The sequence below is a fragment of the Lemur catta genome, chromosome 5, assembly GCF_020740605.2.
Source record: "Lemur catta isolate mLemCat1 chromosome 5, mLemCat1.pri, whole genome shotgun sequence".
NCBI lineage: Eukaryota > Metazoa > Chordata > Mammalia > Primates > Lemuridae > Lemur > Lemur catta.
Genome location: NC_059132.1, coordinates 87,552,443 through 87,566,973, shown reverse-complemented (window position 1 = coordinate 87,566,973; position 14,531 = coordinate 87,552,443). Strand labels below are relative to the sequence as shown.

The following is a 14,531-nucleotide window of genomic DNA, read 5'->3' as shown; positions in this document are numbered from 1 at the left end:
ATGTCTCAGGTTACAGAGTCAATACACACAAATCAGAGGCATTCATATATGCCAATACCATTCAATCGGAGAACCAAATTAAGGACTCAATACCTTTCAAAATAGCAACAAAGAAAATAAAATATCTAGGAATATATTTAACTAAAGAGGTAAAGGACCTCTATAAAGAGAACTATGAAACGCTAAGGAAGGAAATTGCAGAACACGTAAATAAGTGGAAATCCATACCATGCTCATGGATTGGAAGAATTAACATCGTTAAAATGTCTATACTACCCAAAGTAATCTATAGATTCAATGCAATTCCTATTAAATTACCAACATCATTTTTCACAGATTTAGAAAAAATAATTATACACTTTGTATGGAATCAGAGAAGACCCCGTATAGCAAAAGCAATCTTAAGCAATAAAAACAAAATGGGAGGTATTGATTTGCCAGACTTCAAACTATACTACAAAGCTGTGGTTCTTAAAACTGCTTGGTATTGGCACAAGGGCAGGGACACAGACCAGTGGAACAGAACAGAAAACCCAAATATAAAACCATCCTCATATAACCATCTAATCTTTGACAAAATAGACAAAAACATATTGTATGTTAATTATACCTCAATAAAACTTTACAAGACGGATTTTTCTCAAAGGTTTCTCTAAAGCCTGTTTTATCTGAGCATCCAGACCTCGCACTCATTATTTGCTACACTAAATTCTGAGATGCACCTGTATGACCCTCAAAGTACAGCTTAGCAAATAAGAAGGCAGCCAGCACAGAGGCACAGTGAAGCTCTCCAGTGTGTATAGCTGCTGCTTCATCGTGTGTCTTTAAAGCAAAATTTAAGTCTACATATGTTGCTTATCCAACAATATTGAAAAGGGATTGGGATTCACTAAATGCAAGAGTTTTCTGAGTTCCCCAAACAAATAATATCTACTTTTTAAAATATACCCACATTGTGATAATCAAAGAAATCTGAGCCAGCTCTCTAGTCCTAGCTTTACTTCCTCTGAATTATAATTGCTAATTTCACATATGAGGAAATAATTGTATCAGTTTCGGCTTACTTTTTTACTTGCCTTAAATTTTACCAAAATAAAAATACAGGGCATATAGTTTTTATTTACTTATTTATAGTGCAGTTTCCTAAGAACTGAAATGCAGCAATGAAAGCTGTACCTATAAATCCTGGAGATAAGAAATACATATTTGAAGGGAGTTGTATTTGAAGAGGATGTTTAGGGGAAGGTTAAGGACTGAAGCTGTGATTTAAGGACTGGCAAGTATTTCCTTCCACATTCTGTGTAATTCAAGTCTGTCTTTGGTTTTGAAGAGTGAGATTACAGAGTCTGGATATATTGGGTTTTCTCCCCAGGTTCAGATTCTTCTTGGCTTCTGACTTCTGACTGCTTCATGCTAAACCAATAAAATATATGGCTGCTGTACATGTGTGCTACATGTTGAGATGTGGGTTGTTCTACTGCTTTTTGTCATGGCTGCCTGGGTTCTTTGATCCATTTCCTGGATGCATTAAGTTCAGAAAGGGTGTGTAGCACTAAATACCTTTAAAAAGCAGAGAGATCATCAATATCTAGGCTATCACTATTGGGAATAAAAATGATAAGCATCACATAAATGTAAACTATCATTTTATGGCATGCATTGTATAAAGACTTTACATGGATAATGTTATTTTTAATTCTCATATTTCTATGACATGGTTACTATTGTTGGCCTTATTTTTCAGATAAGCACCTGAGACTTGCGATATTATTTAACTTGCTCACATAGGTACCTTGTTCACATAGGTAGTAAGTGTGCAGATAGGATTGCAGCCCAGGTAATCTGACTCCAGAACTCACATTTCTACCATTAATGCTCAGATAACAATGGGGAAGTAGCTCAAAAGACATATATGGAAGTAACATTCATCAGAAATCAAGCAGGTAGGAGGGGGGAGGCAGGAAAGGGTAAATTCACACCTACTGGGTACAATGCACACTATCTAGGGGATGTGCATGGTACAAGAGCAATTTATGTAACCAAATCGTTTGTACCCCCATAATATTCTGAAAGAAAAGACATATATGATCTTACTAGTATGCCTAGTTTTTTTAAACTCATGATGGCTCTTCCTCTCTGCAAAGGTTTATGTGTATCTAACTGGACTTTCAAGACACATTGATTCCACATTTTGTCATCCTCCTAAAGAATATGATGCTTGTTCTGTAGTACTTGCATATTTTAATACTATGCATATCTACCTAAGAATTGGTTGTCTTGATAATGTAGTTATGGTAGAAGAAGAGTAGATACAGCCAGACTTCAGAAGATTGGAGCCACTTCACGTGCTATATTTGAAATGCTAACACAGAAATAGTATTGGATTTTCTTTCATGTAATTTAGTGGTGCCAGGAAAATACACATTTAAAATATATTTGTAGAACTGGCTAATTTTTTTTTCACAATGCAATCACAAATGCTGTTTTGTTTGTTTCTCCCAGTTACTCCTACAAGTTTTGAAAAGTAGGATGGGGCTCTTAACTTATCTGTATAAAATAAATCAGCAAGGAAGGGATTGATCTGAGACTAGATCTCATATCTTAAGGAAAATATTTTATTATAATGTTCTGCCATTCTAGTATATCCTTGTACAGGGTCTAGTTTCAGGAGAATAGAACAGACTAAATATTTTAAATATTGAATATACTTCTATGCTGATTGAAGCCACAAAAGCAGTGAAAATTCATGGACTTCCACAGAAGGAAAAGTAACTCATGTCAGTATCAGGCTATAGGAGAGCAGCCAAATGGGAATATATAAGATTTTCTAGCTAAACTCTCATGCATCTGGGCATGTTTACCAGAATGGACAGGTTTTGGGATAAGCAAAAGCTTTTCATTTTTACCAATTTGACAGAAATGATGTATAGCACTTTTAAAACTGGGGTTAAATCAGCATTTAGTTAACTCCTCATCCTCAGCCCATCGTTGTTCCTCAAATGGTTGGTGAACATTTCACAAAATTTGAAATTCTGTTCTATGATTTAATGAGGCCCTTCAGGTTTGTGCTTTTTCTGCACTTAACTAGAGATCTCAAACTACCACAAACTGTTTCCTTCCCCAAGGATCACAAGGAAGCAATTCATGCAATTAAAGTCTATTTTCTACATCTCAGTAACCTTCCACCCCTAACAGGTAGAAAAATCACCTACTCACTTTGAAGAGTGCAGGATGTGAGAGATTTGCCGCTAGGTAAATTCCTCCTTTCTCTATCTTCATCTCTACTCCCTTTGCTCCATGAAAGCTAAATTCTTCTTAAAGACAGTTAGACTTTCCCAATTAGGCCATTGATTTACATTACCTACCACTGAGTCATAAGAATATCCAGGTTTCTTTTTCAGAGCTTCTGACTATGAAACACATTTCCTCCTCAGAATCTCTGGCTTGCAAAAGGAACATCAAAATTTATAAGCTGTTATAACTAGTGGCAAAAATAGAAGGAAATGTCTGAGTTCATCTAAGATTTACTCAGGCTACCTGGTAACTACTCCATGACCAATCTACTACAGATGTTTTATAAAACCCAGAATGCTTAGTTATCCTTTCCCATAGCTGCTTTAGAGTTTGGTTTGAACAGTTTTCCTTTTAATCCTCTAAAATACAAATTTTCCCTTTAAAATGATTAATAGCATTGGGATAGATAAGAAGACAGTCATTTAGACTTATAAAAAATATATTATTATTATCCATCTAATTTCAAGTCCAAAGTGGGCACAATTTGTGGATTTGTAAATGTTTATATAGGATCTACTTAAAGTCTTCTGGTTGTAGCTTTTAATGAATAACTTCTGTTGTTAATTTACAGAGCTCCCAAAAATGCTACCTCTGCCCTTCTAATTTTTAATGTAATAGTTGTGAATATATAAATAGTTCTGACTCAATTATTCAAGGAACAAGAATATGGTGGATATAATAATGGCTGTTAGTCCAATACCTTATGGAACACCAGAGTTATCAAGAACTTTCTATGGCCAAGGCATTAAAAATCTGACTTAATTTTATCTTTCCACACCCATTCAAGGTAGATTATATTTTCATAGGCATTTTACCAATAAATAAAACCGAGGCTTAAAGAGTTTTAACAATTAGCCCAGGATCACATTACTAAGAAATTGTGAAACTAAGTTTCAATTCCAGGTTTTGCCTCCAGAGCCTAAACTATAATCACTCCGCTAAAATGGTTCATCCCACAAAAATTCATGGTGCTGGATCTAAACATCATCATTGAGCAAACTCTATTGCATTTTACCACCATTTTCCTACTGCTTGAAAAAATTAAAGCTATCTAATCCTCCAAGCTCAACAAGTACACAGACTATGGATTTTTCTGCTATAGAAAAAATTCTTAGACCTCTTCTCATAAAATCAGTCAGCAAACAAATAATTATGGTGCACAAACAACATGCTAAGAGATTTTTGAGGGGCTAGAAATACAGCAATGGATAGGTTCCTAGTCTCAAGGAACATCAAATGATGTTTTTTCAAAAAGTATAAATAGCTATCATTTGTATTGTGTTCTTAATAAATTACAGTCATCTCCAATTTACATATATCGTCTCATTTAATATCATTTAATCTAGGAAGACACAGAAATGTTAAGTGATTTGCCCCCAAGTATCGCATCTGTAGGTTTTGTTAAAGGAAAATTGAATCAGGTACACCAGTATTTTTCCAGAACTCAGAAAGGTCGACTTTGAGCATTTTTCTTTGTCTTTTCACAGCTTTCACAGAAGAACAATTGTGTATACATTTGGTGAATAAAGCAGAAAACCCAAAATGAACCTATTTAAGTTCAGAAATATATGTACCTAGCACTAGAGATGTTTTTATGTGTAATTCCCAATGCTTTCCTGAAAACTAACCACTCACCTCTCTGTTGTCAAATGTGCATTGTTCTTTTCATTGTTCTGTTGAAACACCTTAGCAATGCATAACTAAAAATTCTTTCATGAGTATGCATTTCAGTTATTCCTGTGTAACTTTGTATTTCTGAGTAGTTAAAACTTAATCCAATATGATTATATTAATTCTTAAAACAGTGATTTGAACAGCATCTAGAATTAAGTTGTCCTTTTCCATAATAGTCAAGGATTTGGCATCTGGAATCCCGTAGGAAGTTGGGGTTGTACCTGGGTTCATCACTGATGTAATTTTGTATATGTTCCTCTTTTCTTTTTTTTTTTTTTTTAATTTCTAATATCTGTGCCCATTGATAAAAGATGAACAACTTCCTAATTTGGAGGCCATAAAGAAATCTCCTGGTTAAGGAATGCTACTAATAATTAAATCTTGAAAGAAAACTCTTATGACCAACAATAGGCAGCTACAACTATAACACTGAAAGTGGCAGCTGCTAACAGTATAAAACGTATGAACATGAGATACACACTCAACACATAACATAACTCCATGATGATACATACATGATTTATAATTTAATGTATGACTGAGGTAAAATAATTTCCAATTCTAATAATCTCTAAAATAATTGAGTTTTCACCTTTAAAAGTCTCCTTTATGTACAATGCACTCAATATTTTATTAACAAGGTGGGTTTTGTTTGCCTATTTTAAAAATTAGCCATTGTTGGCACTCAGAAAAGAATACCCCAAAATGAAGGCCTCAGAAATAGCCTCAGAAGCAAAAGTTTTTCTCTGAATTTCTCCAGCCCTTCTTTCTCTCAGTCTCATTCTCCCCTGAGGCTAGCCATGGAAACTAGATTCCCTCTTCCCTAAGGCAGGTCATAGAAACCAGAGCCCCTTTTCCCCAAAGCCAGCCATAAAACTTAAAAATATTACTTTAACTTTCCATCTGCTTTTCTGTGTAAAAATTGGCCAAAAAAAATTATCTGATCTATCTTGTTTGACTGTAGGTCATAAGATCCTCATTAGAGAGAGGGTCCTGTCCCACACCCAGGAGAAAAGAACATATGTTCAGAAAGGCCAAGAATAATCTAGACAGACAAGGCTTGCTGGGTTTCCCACTTAGTCTGTTAGCATTAGATCATATACTTTTTATCCAATCATATTTTTCTACTGCTCTCCATACTTTGTTGAGCTTAAGCATAATTTCCCCTATATTTTGGGTCTTCTTTCTAAAGGCTTCTATCCATACACATTAAATTAATTTTGTATAGCTCTTCTCCAATTAATCTGCCTTTTGTGAGTTGATTTTTCAGCAAACCTTCAGAAGGCAAAGAGGAACTTTCTCCTTGACCCATACACCACTGTATCTTTTGACCCAATGCAAAACTGGTATGTAATGTAGTATCAGAGGCTACTTCAAATGCATATTCTTTTCTTTATCTTCTAACACAAATTTGGAACTATAAGCAAAAAAAAAAAAAAAAAAAAAGATGGTATGTGGAGCAGTCCCACTGTGCGAAAAGTCTAAAGAAACTTTGTCTCCAATCACCTTTGTATTATTATTTTCTTTTTCACCCTTATACCTATAATACTCACTTATGCCCACAGCTGTAATGAGCTTGATTGCAAGTTCAGGAATTTCACATTGAATGAAAAATGGTTCCAGAATGTAGCGTCCAAATGCCAGGGATATCACAGCAGTAGCTGCAGGGCTAAAAAATATATACATTTAGGTTAAACACAGGAAAAAAAATAGCATTTTCACTAAACTTTTTCTACCTTGAAGTATTGCTATTTAGCATATCGTACTGGACAGTACGATAAATTTGTTGATTTTCTTCTTTTCCTAGAGAGTCTTTTCCTTCCAAACAAAATTATTTTTCCTGTTCTCCATCATTTATACAATATTTGATGTGGAAATTATAATCTGATCATGTCATTTTAGCACTTTCAAAACATGCTCAGGCTATATAAAAATCTTTCACATTGCATTTAAGACTCCATGTGGTCTAAGCCCTTTCTACCTCTTCAGTTGGCTTTCTCCCACTAGAATAATCTGAATTTCCTTGCCTGGACTCTTGTCAACTCATTGACTATTTTTTTATACTTCAGATCTTATTTCAATCTTCCTTTGCCCAGGGAAGCTTCTCCAACCTCTGAATGGGCCAGATTTCCTGGAGTATACACTTACTGAAGCCCATGGCTTCTCTTCCAAACACTCAACACAGTAGCACTTTTATATTCACTTATGTGTTTTCTTGATTGATAACTATTTTCCCCACTTCACCTCAAGCTCCATGAGACTGTGTTTACCTTAATCACAATTTTATTTACAGTGTTCAGTACAGTGTCTATCATATACTAGAAACAAAATGCACACTGAATATATAGTGAATGAGTGAATTTGATTTAATGATCCCTGTTGTGTACTGATGGATGATACTTGTTTCCTTGAAATCTGTGTTTTACAGATTATTTCTGGTAATACTAACTTAATCTGAAGTTATAATTTTAATGGGAAGTATTTAGGTACCATGGGTATTGGTAATAGAAGAGGTATGTTTAATTACTTAGATATCTTGTCCCTGCTCAAGTCATTTGTTATTCTGCCTATTTGAAAGACCAACCCAGCAATATGAGTCCATCATAACAAAGAGACATATAAACACATTTAAAAAGCTTCCGTAATACCCTGGGAAGACTGCCAAAACAAGAAAAAAAAGAAAAAACCTTCTAGAATACATCTAGGTAATTTCCTGTCAGTATACATACACACATACACACACACACATACCACACACAAACACACACACCCCACACACCCACCATGAAACAGTTCTCTTGAAATTAAAGGAACATTTTATTTTCAGCTACTTGGGTGCAGGAATTGTGGCTCATTCAACTTTAGATCTCTTTATCTTGCCATTTACCATTCAGTAATAGTTTGTGGAATAAATAAATGAATTAATGAATACCATATCTCTGCTACTGCAAGATGTAAGATATACTTAGGTGGAATGACCATGTGATCATAATGCCAAGGAATGAACCAATATCACACAGCTAATACACGGCTGACGATGCATTCAAGTCTGACTATATCAGGCCCATAGCCAACAGGCTAGCACTAGAAATAAGTAGTGCACCCATTTGAATGCCGAGTATGTTGTATTCAAAATATTTTAACTTTAAACCCTTAATCACTTATTCAAAAAGACTTTTAATATCTACAATACACAGGGCACTGACTTAAGTAGTAAAAGGGTTACAAAAAGTGTAAGACCTCATCTTACATGCTTGAAATGTTTGCAGTTTTAACAGGGAAACAATAAAGATACCTAAAATATTAAGTAAGAACACAAGAGTCATGTTCAATGTCAAATGAGAAGCAGAGACTGCATTTTTCAAAAGAATTAAGAGATGGGAGAAATAATATAAATTAGAATAAACAGGAAAGTAACTGTGGGAAAGATAGAATTTGAGTTGACCTTTGAAAAGTACATAAGATTCAGATAATCAAAAAGGAGCAAAGGTACATCTTAGCAGAGGGATTTTAGAAAAGGAACAAAATACTCCTTTATCATTATCTCATTATAACAAATGTAAACAATGCAGAGCTGTTAATAATGAGAACAGACTTAATGAAGTATGTACTATTTTGAAGATCTTTGTTAAAAGAGACTCCAAAAAAAATCATGATTATTGTTAGGCCAATACTTGTTAGGTCTGCATTTGCCGCTTAACCACAAATGACCAGATAAAAGCTCACGTGAGCTCTCAGCTATGTATGTCTGATAATTTTACAGCAAGAGCAAGTTTCCCTAGTTAATTCTATTAAACTCTGTAGTCGGAATGTGCAAGTCACATCCTATGGGAGCAATTAGCCTGAAGGAACGGTGATACTCTGAATCGCTCATATGACATCATCAGTTTCCCACAAAGTTGAAAGAAATCTGCTTTTCACAGTGACTTAGCACTATTTGGTTTGATTATAAACCAACATAATCAGGAAGGTGGATACATTCTTACAACAATAAAATCAAAAAAGATTTTAGCAACTGTACTTCCTGATTTGCTTACTGTGAGGAAGTGAGTCATTGATGTCATGTAAACTTGATTTTTTATAAAGTATAAGACTTGGTGACACACTAAATTGTTAGGCACAAAAGTTGCTTAGTCACAAAAACTGAGTCAAGTTAAATGACTTACTGGTAGAGTCTACAATAAGAGAAAACTCCAACTCCTAGCATACTGTTTAATTTTGTCTGGTTAGTCAAAAGGTGAATTTTGATGTTTACTTTCAAGCAAATATCTTTCCTAGAAATGTCAAAGAGAGTAACTGAAGATTGAAGAAAAGCAGGTACTTTAAAAGTTTGACATCGCTGGTGAACCACTTTTCAGTAACAAAACTGCATTAAAAATATTAATCCAGAAAGGTATTTTGTCACAGGTTTTATGTCCTAGGTAGACATGTTTTTAACATAGTCACATGACATGCATATTTCCATCTAGTTTAAAATAATCCAAGTGATTCGGAAGGTAACAAACAGATTTATTTTTCCTTAATTTTTTTTCTATCTATACTCTTACCGTATTATGAGCAGTTCCACCCAGACTCGTACAAAAGCTGGCAATGGACCAAAGACTTCCAGAATATATGTGTAATGACCACCAGATTTCTTTATACTTGTTCCCAATTCAGCATAAGACAAAGCTCCTGTGTAATATTTATAACAAAAAGGTACAAATTTAATATATTATGAAGCCATCCAGCATTAGAATTGACACAACAATGTTGATGTTGCGTGAGACGTAGCTACCTTCTTTGGCCTGAATGGCATCCTTATTTCATGACAAATAATCGTCATCTAATTGCTAAGACCCACCAAGTTCCTCTTCTAACTTCCTCACATTTGAGACCTAGTTTATTCTATTTGAGCAATGTAATTTTACTTGAAATGATAAAGATAAACTTCTAAAACAATCTTACGTTTCAGAATTTTGAGTTGAAAACCTAGAAATAGGGGAAAAAGAGAAGACAGATGCCAATTTTTAGAAGAACACGACCTCACACCAAGACAAGGAATTATCCCAGTTGACTTCATTATATTGAGAACCCTTTTAATAAATGATATTTCTGTGGCAAATCAGGATAAATAAGGTTTATCTGCTCTTCAAAAAGTATGGACTCTGTGCCTTGCAAGACTTCATTTAATTTGTAGGATATATTTTTTTCAACAAAATAAATTCTGACTCAGATGAGCTGTTTCTAAAGAAGGTTATCTTGGATGTTTTTGGAGTGTACACTCTGGGTGGTTGAAAGAACATACTTTTTAAAAAGATGTTAAAATTTATATTTGTGTACATTATATCAAATTAAGTATAAATGAAACTTTTAACATGTAGCAATACAATTCACATGGAATTGGAAAAGTTATGTAACCCCCTAAAATCTCAGTTTCATTTCCTGTAAAATGGAGATCTCAATTTTCGCCTCATAAGGGAGTTGTGTGTATAAACATGGCAACGTGTACCAAGGACAGTACTGGGCCTAAGACAGGGCAATCACCACATGAAATATAGCTATATTTACTAATGTGAGCAATTAGTTATCAAGAAAATAAAAAATACATCTTGTCATTATGTGAAAAGTTCTATTTGTATTGCTAAGTGCTCAAATGGGACGCATAATTTTTGCCCAAGCTACTTTGGAACATAGGAATACGGAAAACTATTACTAATCAGTAATGCCTCAGATAGAACTGTCCAATATAAATATAATTTGAATATTCAGTGAAATCTTAATATCACTTATCTGATTCCTGAACCTAGTATTACATCAGAGTCACCTGGGAATAATTTTTAATTCAAAAGCCATCAAAACGAAAAACACTCTAAGACCATATGCAAGACCTACTCTCCAATCAAGAAAGTATAGAATCGCTAAAAGAGAAATTCAAGTATCTCTATTATTTTAAAATTCCCACAGATAATTCTGAAGTAACAAGTTTGCAGACTTATATTGGGGGGACCCGGATATACTTTTTCTTTTTAGAACCAATTATAACTAGCTGCAATTCACCCTCTATGGGGAAACAGTCGCCATGTTGGTAGGCTGTCCAGAAAAGCACACAACATAAAATTTTATTGGAAAGAGTCTTAAGTACCTCAGAATTTATTGTCAGAGAATCAATACCTAGACCTGTGTATGCTTTGCTGAAACTCCAGGATGGTTGCCCTAGGTTTACATTGAGTTCTGGGAGAATGGTTTTCATTTAAAAGTCTCAAGCTTCATAGCCATTTTTCCCAGATAAAAAAAGTTCAGAACAAGATATAAAAATCCATGTATTGACCCTGGCTTTAAAAAAAAATTGTAAACCAAATATACAGATTCTTTACACTTTGTCCCAGAATTCTAGAATTTAAAGAAAAAGAAGGATTTCTTTTTATTACACTTTGCTTTGCTTGCTGTTAGGGAGGAACTACTGTCAAAAAGCTCCTAGCAACTTAAGTGACAAACGCAATGCAAATATAGATGAGCAGGTTAATACACATGCATACTCCCTGCAATTAGTAATCAAAGAGTATCAACTCAAGTGTAACTTTAACTAGTCCCCTTAGCTGTTTTCTCTGTTTTTCTTTGTTGGAGCTTTTGCTTAAGATGATATACTTATGCATAAGTGTAACTAGTTCAATACCCAGAGTAATCTATCTTTTGACATCTGAATAAATTTTTATTGTGTGCAAAATTTCAATGACATAGTGAGAGCTGCATCCATAGGTATACAAAGTCTAGGAAACTGGTTGTGGTTTTTTTTTTTTTTGATTAGATGTTGATTCATTCTGACTATACCAAATACTGTAGGAAGATTTAAAGGCTGAGGGTGCTCAAAGTCATTTAAGATGATCAACAATTAGGTTTCTCTTTGTTTACCTGTAAATTCTCATGCCAGAACCATTTTAATGTTAATAATAGCTAAGAGTTCTACCAGTCTTTCATAATCATATAACTCCAAACTATTCTATAAGGACAGGGACTAGTACTGAACAAATAATGACACAATTGTAACTAAATATTTTTAAAGCACAAGCTAGTCACATAAATAATACTACAAACTCTTTCTAAAAATCTCACAATCATTCCTCTGAAGCTATTTCTATAGTATGACTTTAACAAGTTTTATTTAAAATAACTTCTTTATAAAAATGAAAATTTGAGTTCTCTAGATGAATGCCCAAACCAATGAATTAAAACATCATAAGACCTGAGTAAAAAGAATGAATGGATTGGTACACAGGACCAAGAGTTAGTACTTGGTCCTAGAGTTAGGACAAAAAGTTAGTAACTTTAAAGTTTAGTACCTTTTAAAATCAAAGCACACTATTTTCCAGAGAAGAGCAAATATATCTTAGACATTTACCTCATAGCATAAATCAAGTTTAATTTTTATTTGACAATTCACCTGTTTTTGTCATCTTTACAAATAACTCAGGTAGCTTTCTAGTAATTTGCCCTCCTCATGAAGGAGGCATTTATTACCTCTTTACTATTAATTCTCAAATCAATAGAAGGAACATAAATTTTGAAGACAAATTAATAATCATGCTTCTACCAGTTCTCCTCAGAAATAATTCAGTGAACAGGTGGACAAATTAGCTGTGTCCCTAGAGACCGAGTGAAACATAGATGGAAAAAACAGATCTGGGCAAGCCCAGCAGCCTGACACCCAACTGAAGTTTTAAAACTTACACTGCAGAAGTTTATAGGTATGGAGAAGAAATGAGAGGTTGAAAAAAAAATTGAAATATGCTTAGGTCATTACAACAGTGCCACTCATGATAGGGATTGAGTTATGTGCCATCCTACATCTTTCTGTGTAAAGGACTTTTGAAAGAATGTTAGGAACTGAAAAGCACATGCACTTAAAAAGAAATAAAAAGCAAAGGACTGCCCATTTGTTTTGCTAATGAAAAGTCAGTCAGACTTCTGCTGAACACTCAGCTCTGCGTCCTCATAGGCCACGCCAGGTTTCACTTCCCAGGCGTTCATTGAGCGTGCCTGCTGCCAGAACGCCCCACGCATAGGTAACCACACACAACTACCCGGCACAGAAAGCCCGCGTGTACTTTCCTGGGTCATCAAAGTTAGCTTTTGCTCTCATCACCACAGGGAAAAGTCAGATAATAGTCTGTCTTAGCCGGGAAAAGAAAGTACAGGCTGCAGGAAGCAATTTGAGGGAATTCAGGATCACACCAACAGTGGACACTGTTGTGTGGGTAGTTCACATACCTAAACAAAATAAAAAAATAAATTGGTGTAGCCTTTGCCGTTCATTCACTCCCCCAAAATTATCCTTTGCTTTCCCAGAGAGCAAACTTCCCAGCCCCACAGCCACACACCCCCCCAGAGAAAAAGTTGCACTCACCAAACAGCGACAGGACCCCACAGACCGTCCAGACGATGAGAGACATGCCCACGCTGCCCGTGTTCTGGAGCACGCCCTTAGGAGAGATGAAGATTCCTGCTCCAATGATGGTGCCAATGATGATGGAGATTCCCCTCAGCAAAGTGATTTTCTTCTTAAGCACCACTTTCTCCTGTCCCGGTGGCTCTTTGCTGCCCACGGAAGGCAGCCTCCCGTTAACATTTCCCTGCAGGTAACCTCCTTTGGAGATGGTGGATACGACAGGCTTTCTGACCATAGTAGTGACACACAGGGGAAAATAAAACAGAGAGGGGAGAAAAAAAAAAACCCAAACTTTCAACTTTGGTGTCTCTTGGAGTGACTGATCGATGTCTTCCTCTTTGCTTTTCAGACTGCCTCCCTCAGCGCTATTGCATTCACAGGTAAAAACTCAAAGGTATATTTTATCCTTCACAGCTATCTAATTACTACTTAGAAACACCTGTGTATTCATGGCGCTCTCAGTTCTCCACCTCCTCCTTCTACCAACGTTGCTGCCGCTGCCGCTGCTGCTGCTGCTGCCCTATCATTACAGACCAGCTCAGCTTCCTCGTGGGCTTGTATTTAAGCTCCTGCCTGTCACACCAACTTACTACAGCTAAATGATGATGCAAATTCTCCAGGTTTGCATCAGCCACATGAGAAGGCTCCAGCATTACTCAGCCTTTTTTTTTTTAAAAACAGTAGCAGCATGTTGCTCAACTGACCTAAGCTTTTCGGAGAACAAAGCACACACTTTAAAGAGATCTTAACCAATCCAAAAGTAGTAAATTCGGAACGGACCATCCCAGAGAGTTAAAGCAACTCCTAGTGAGAGACAAAAGCTCTTCAAGCAAAAAGAAAATCAAAAATGAAACAGGAAATGATTACTTCATTTTAAGGAGTTTCTTTTTTAACTCGTGTATAAAACATTTTACACACAACTGTTTTGTTATCAGAACGTACACCAAAGCTGCATGGTTTATAACAACAAAATTTAAATTTCATGATTTGTATCGTGCTTATTTTTATTTTTTTTTATTGTGAGTTACTTAGCAACAGTCAAATCTAATATTTACAAAGCTAGAACTTTGCATAACTGCTGTCATACAACTGTGAGCTTACTCAACGTTAAAAGATACAATTATTTCTTACCACTCAT

At 35.2% G+C, this 14,531-nt stretch overlaps 1 protein-coding gene across 1 annotated transcript in view; it reads right to left on the bottom strand.

Annotated features, from left to right (window-relative positions):
• Positions 1-13,959, bottom strand: part of SLC7A11 (solute carrier family 7 member 11) — a 72,318-nt gene extending 58,359 nt beyond the window's left edge. Inside the window, exons 1-3 of the mRNA XM_045552276.1 lie at positions 13,352-13,959; positions 9,516-9,642; positions 6,522-6,637 (exon numbers count right to left, since the gene is read on the bottom strand). Coding sequence (XP_045408232.1) covers positions 6,522-6,637; positions 9,516-9,642; positions 13,352-13,628 — 520 coding nt within the window. The 5' untranslated portion in view covers positions 13,629-13,959. The remainder of the gene's footprint in view (positions 1-6,521; positions 6,638-9,515; positions 9,643-13,351) is intronic.
• Positions 13,960-14,531: the final 572 nt, after the last annotated feature.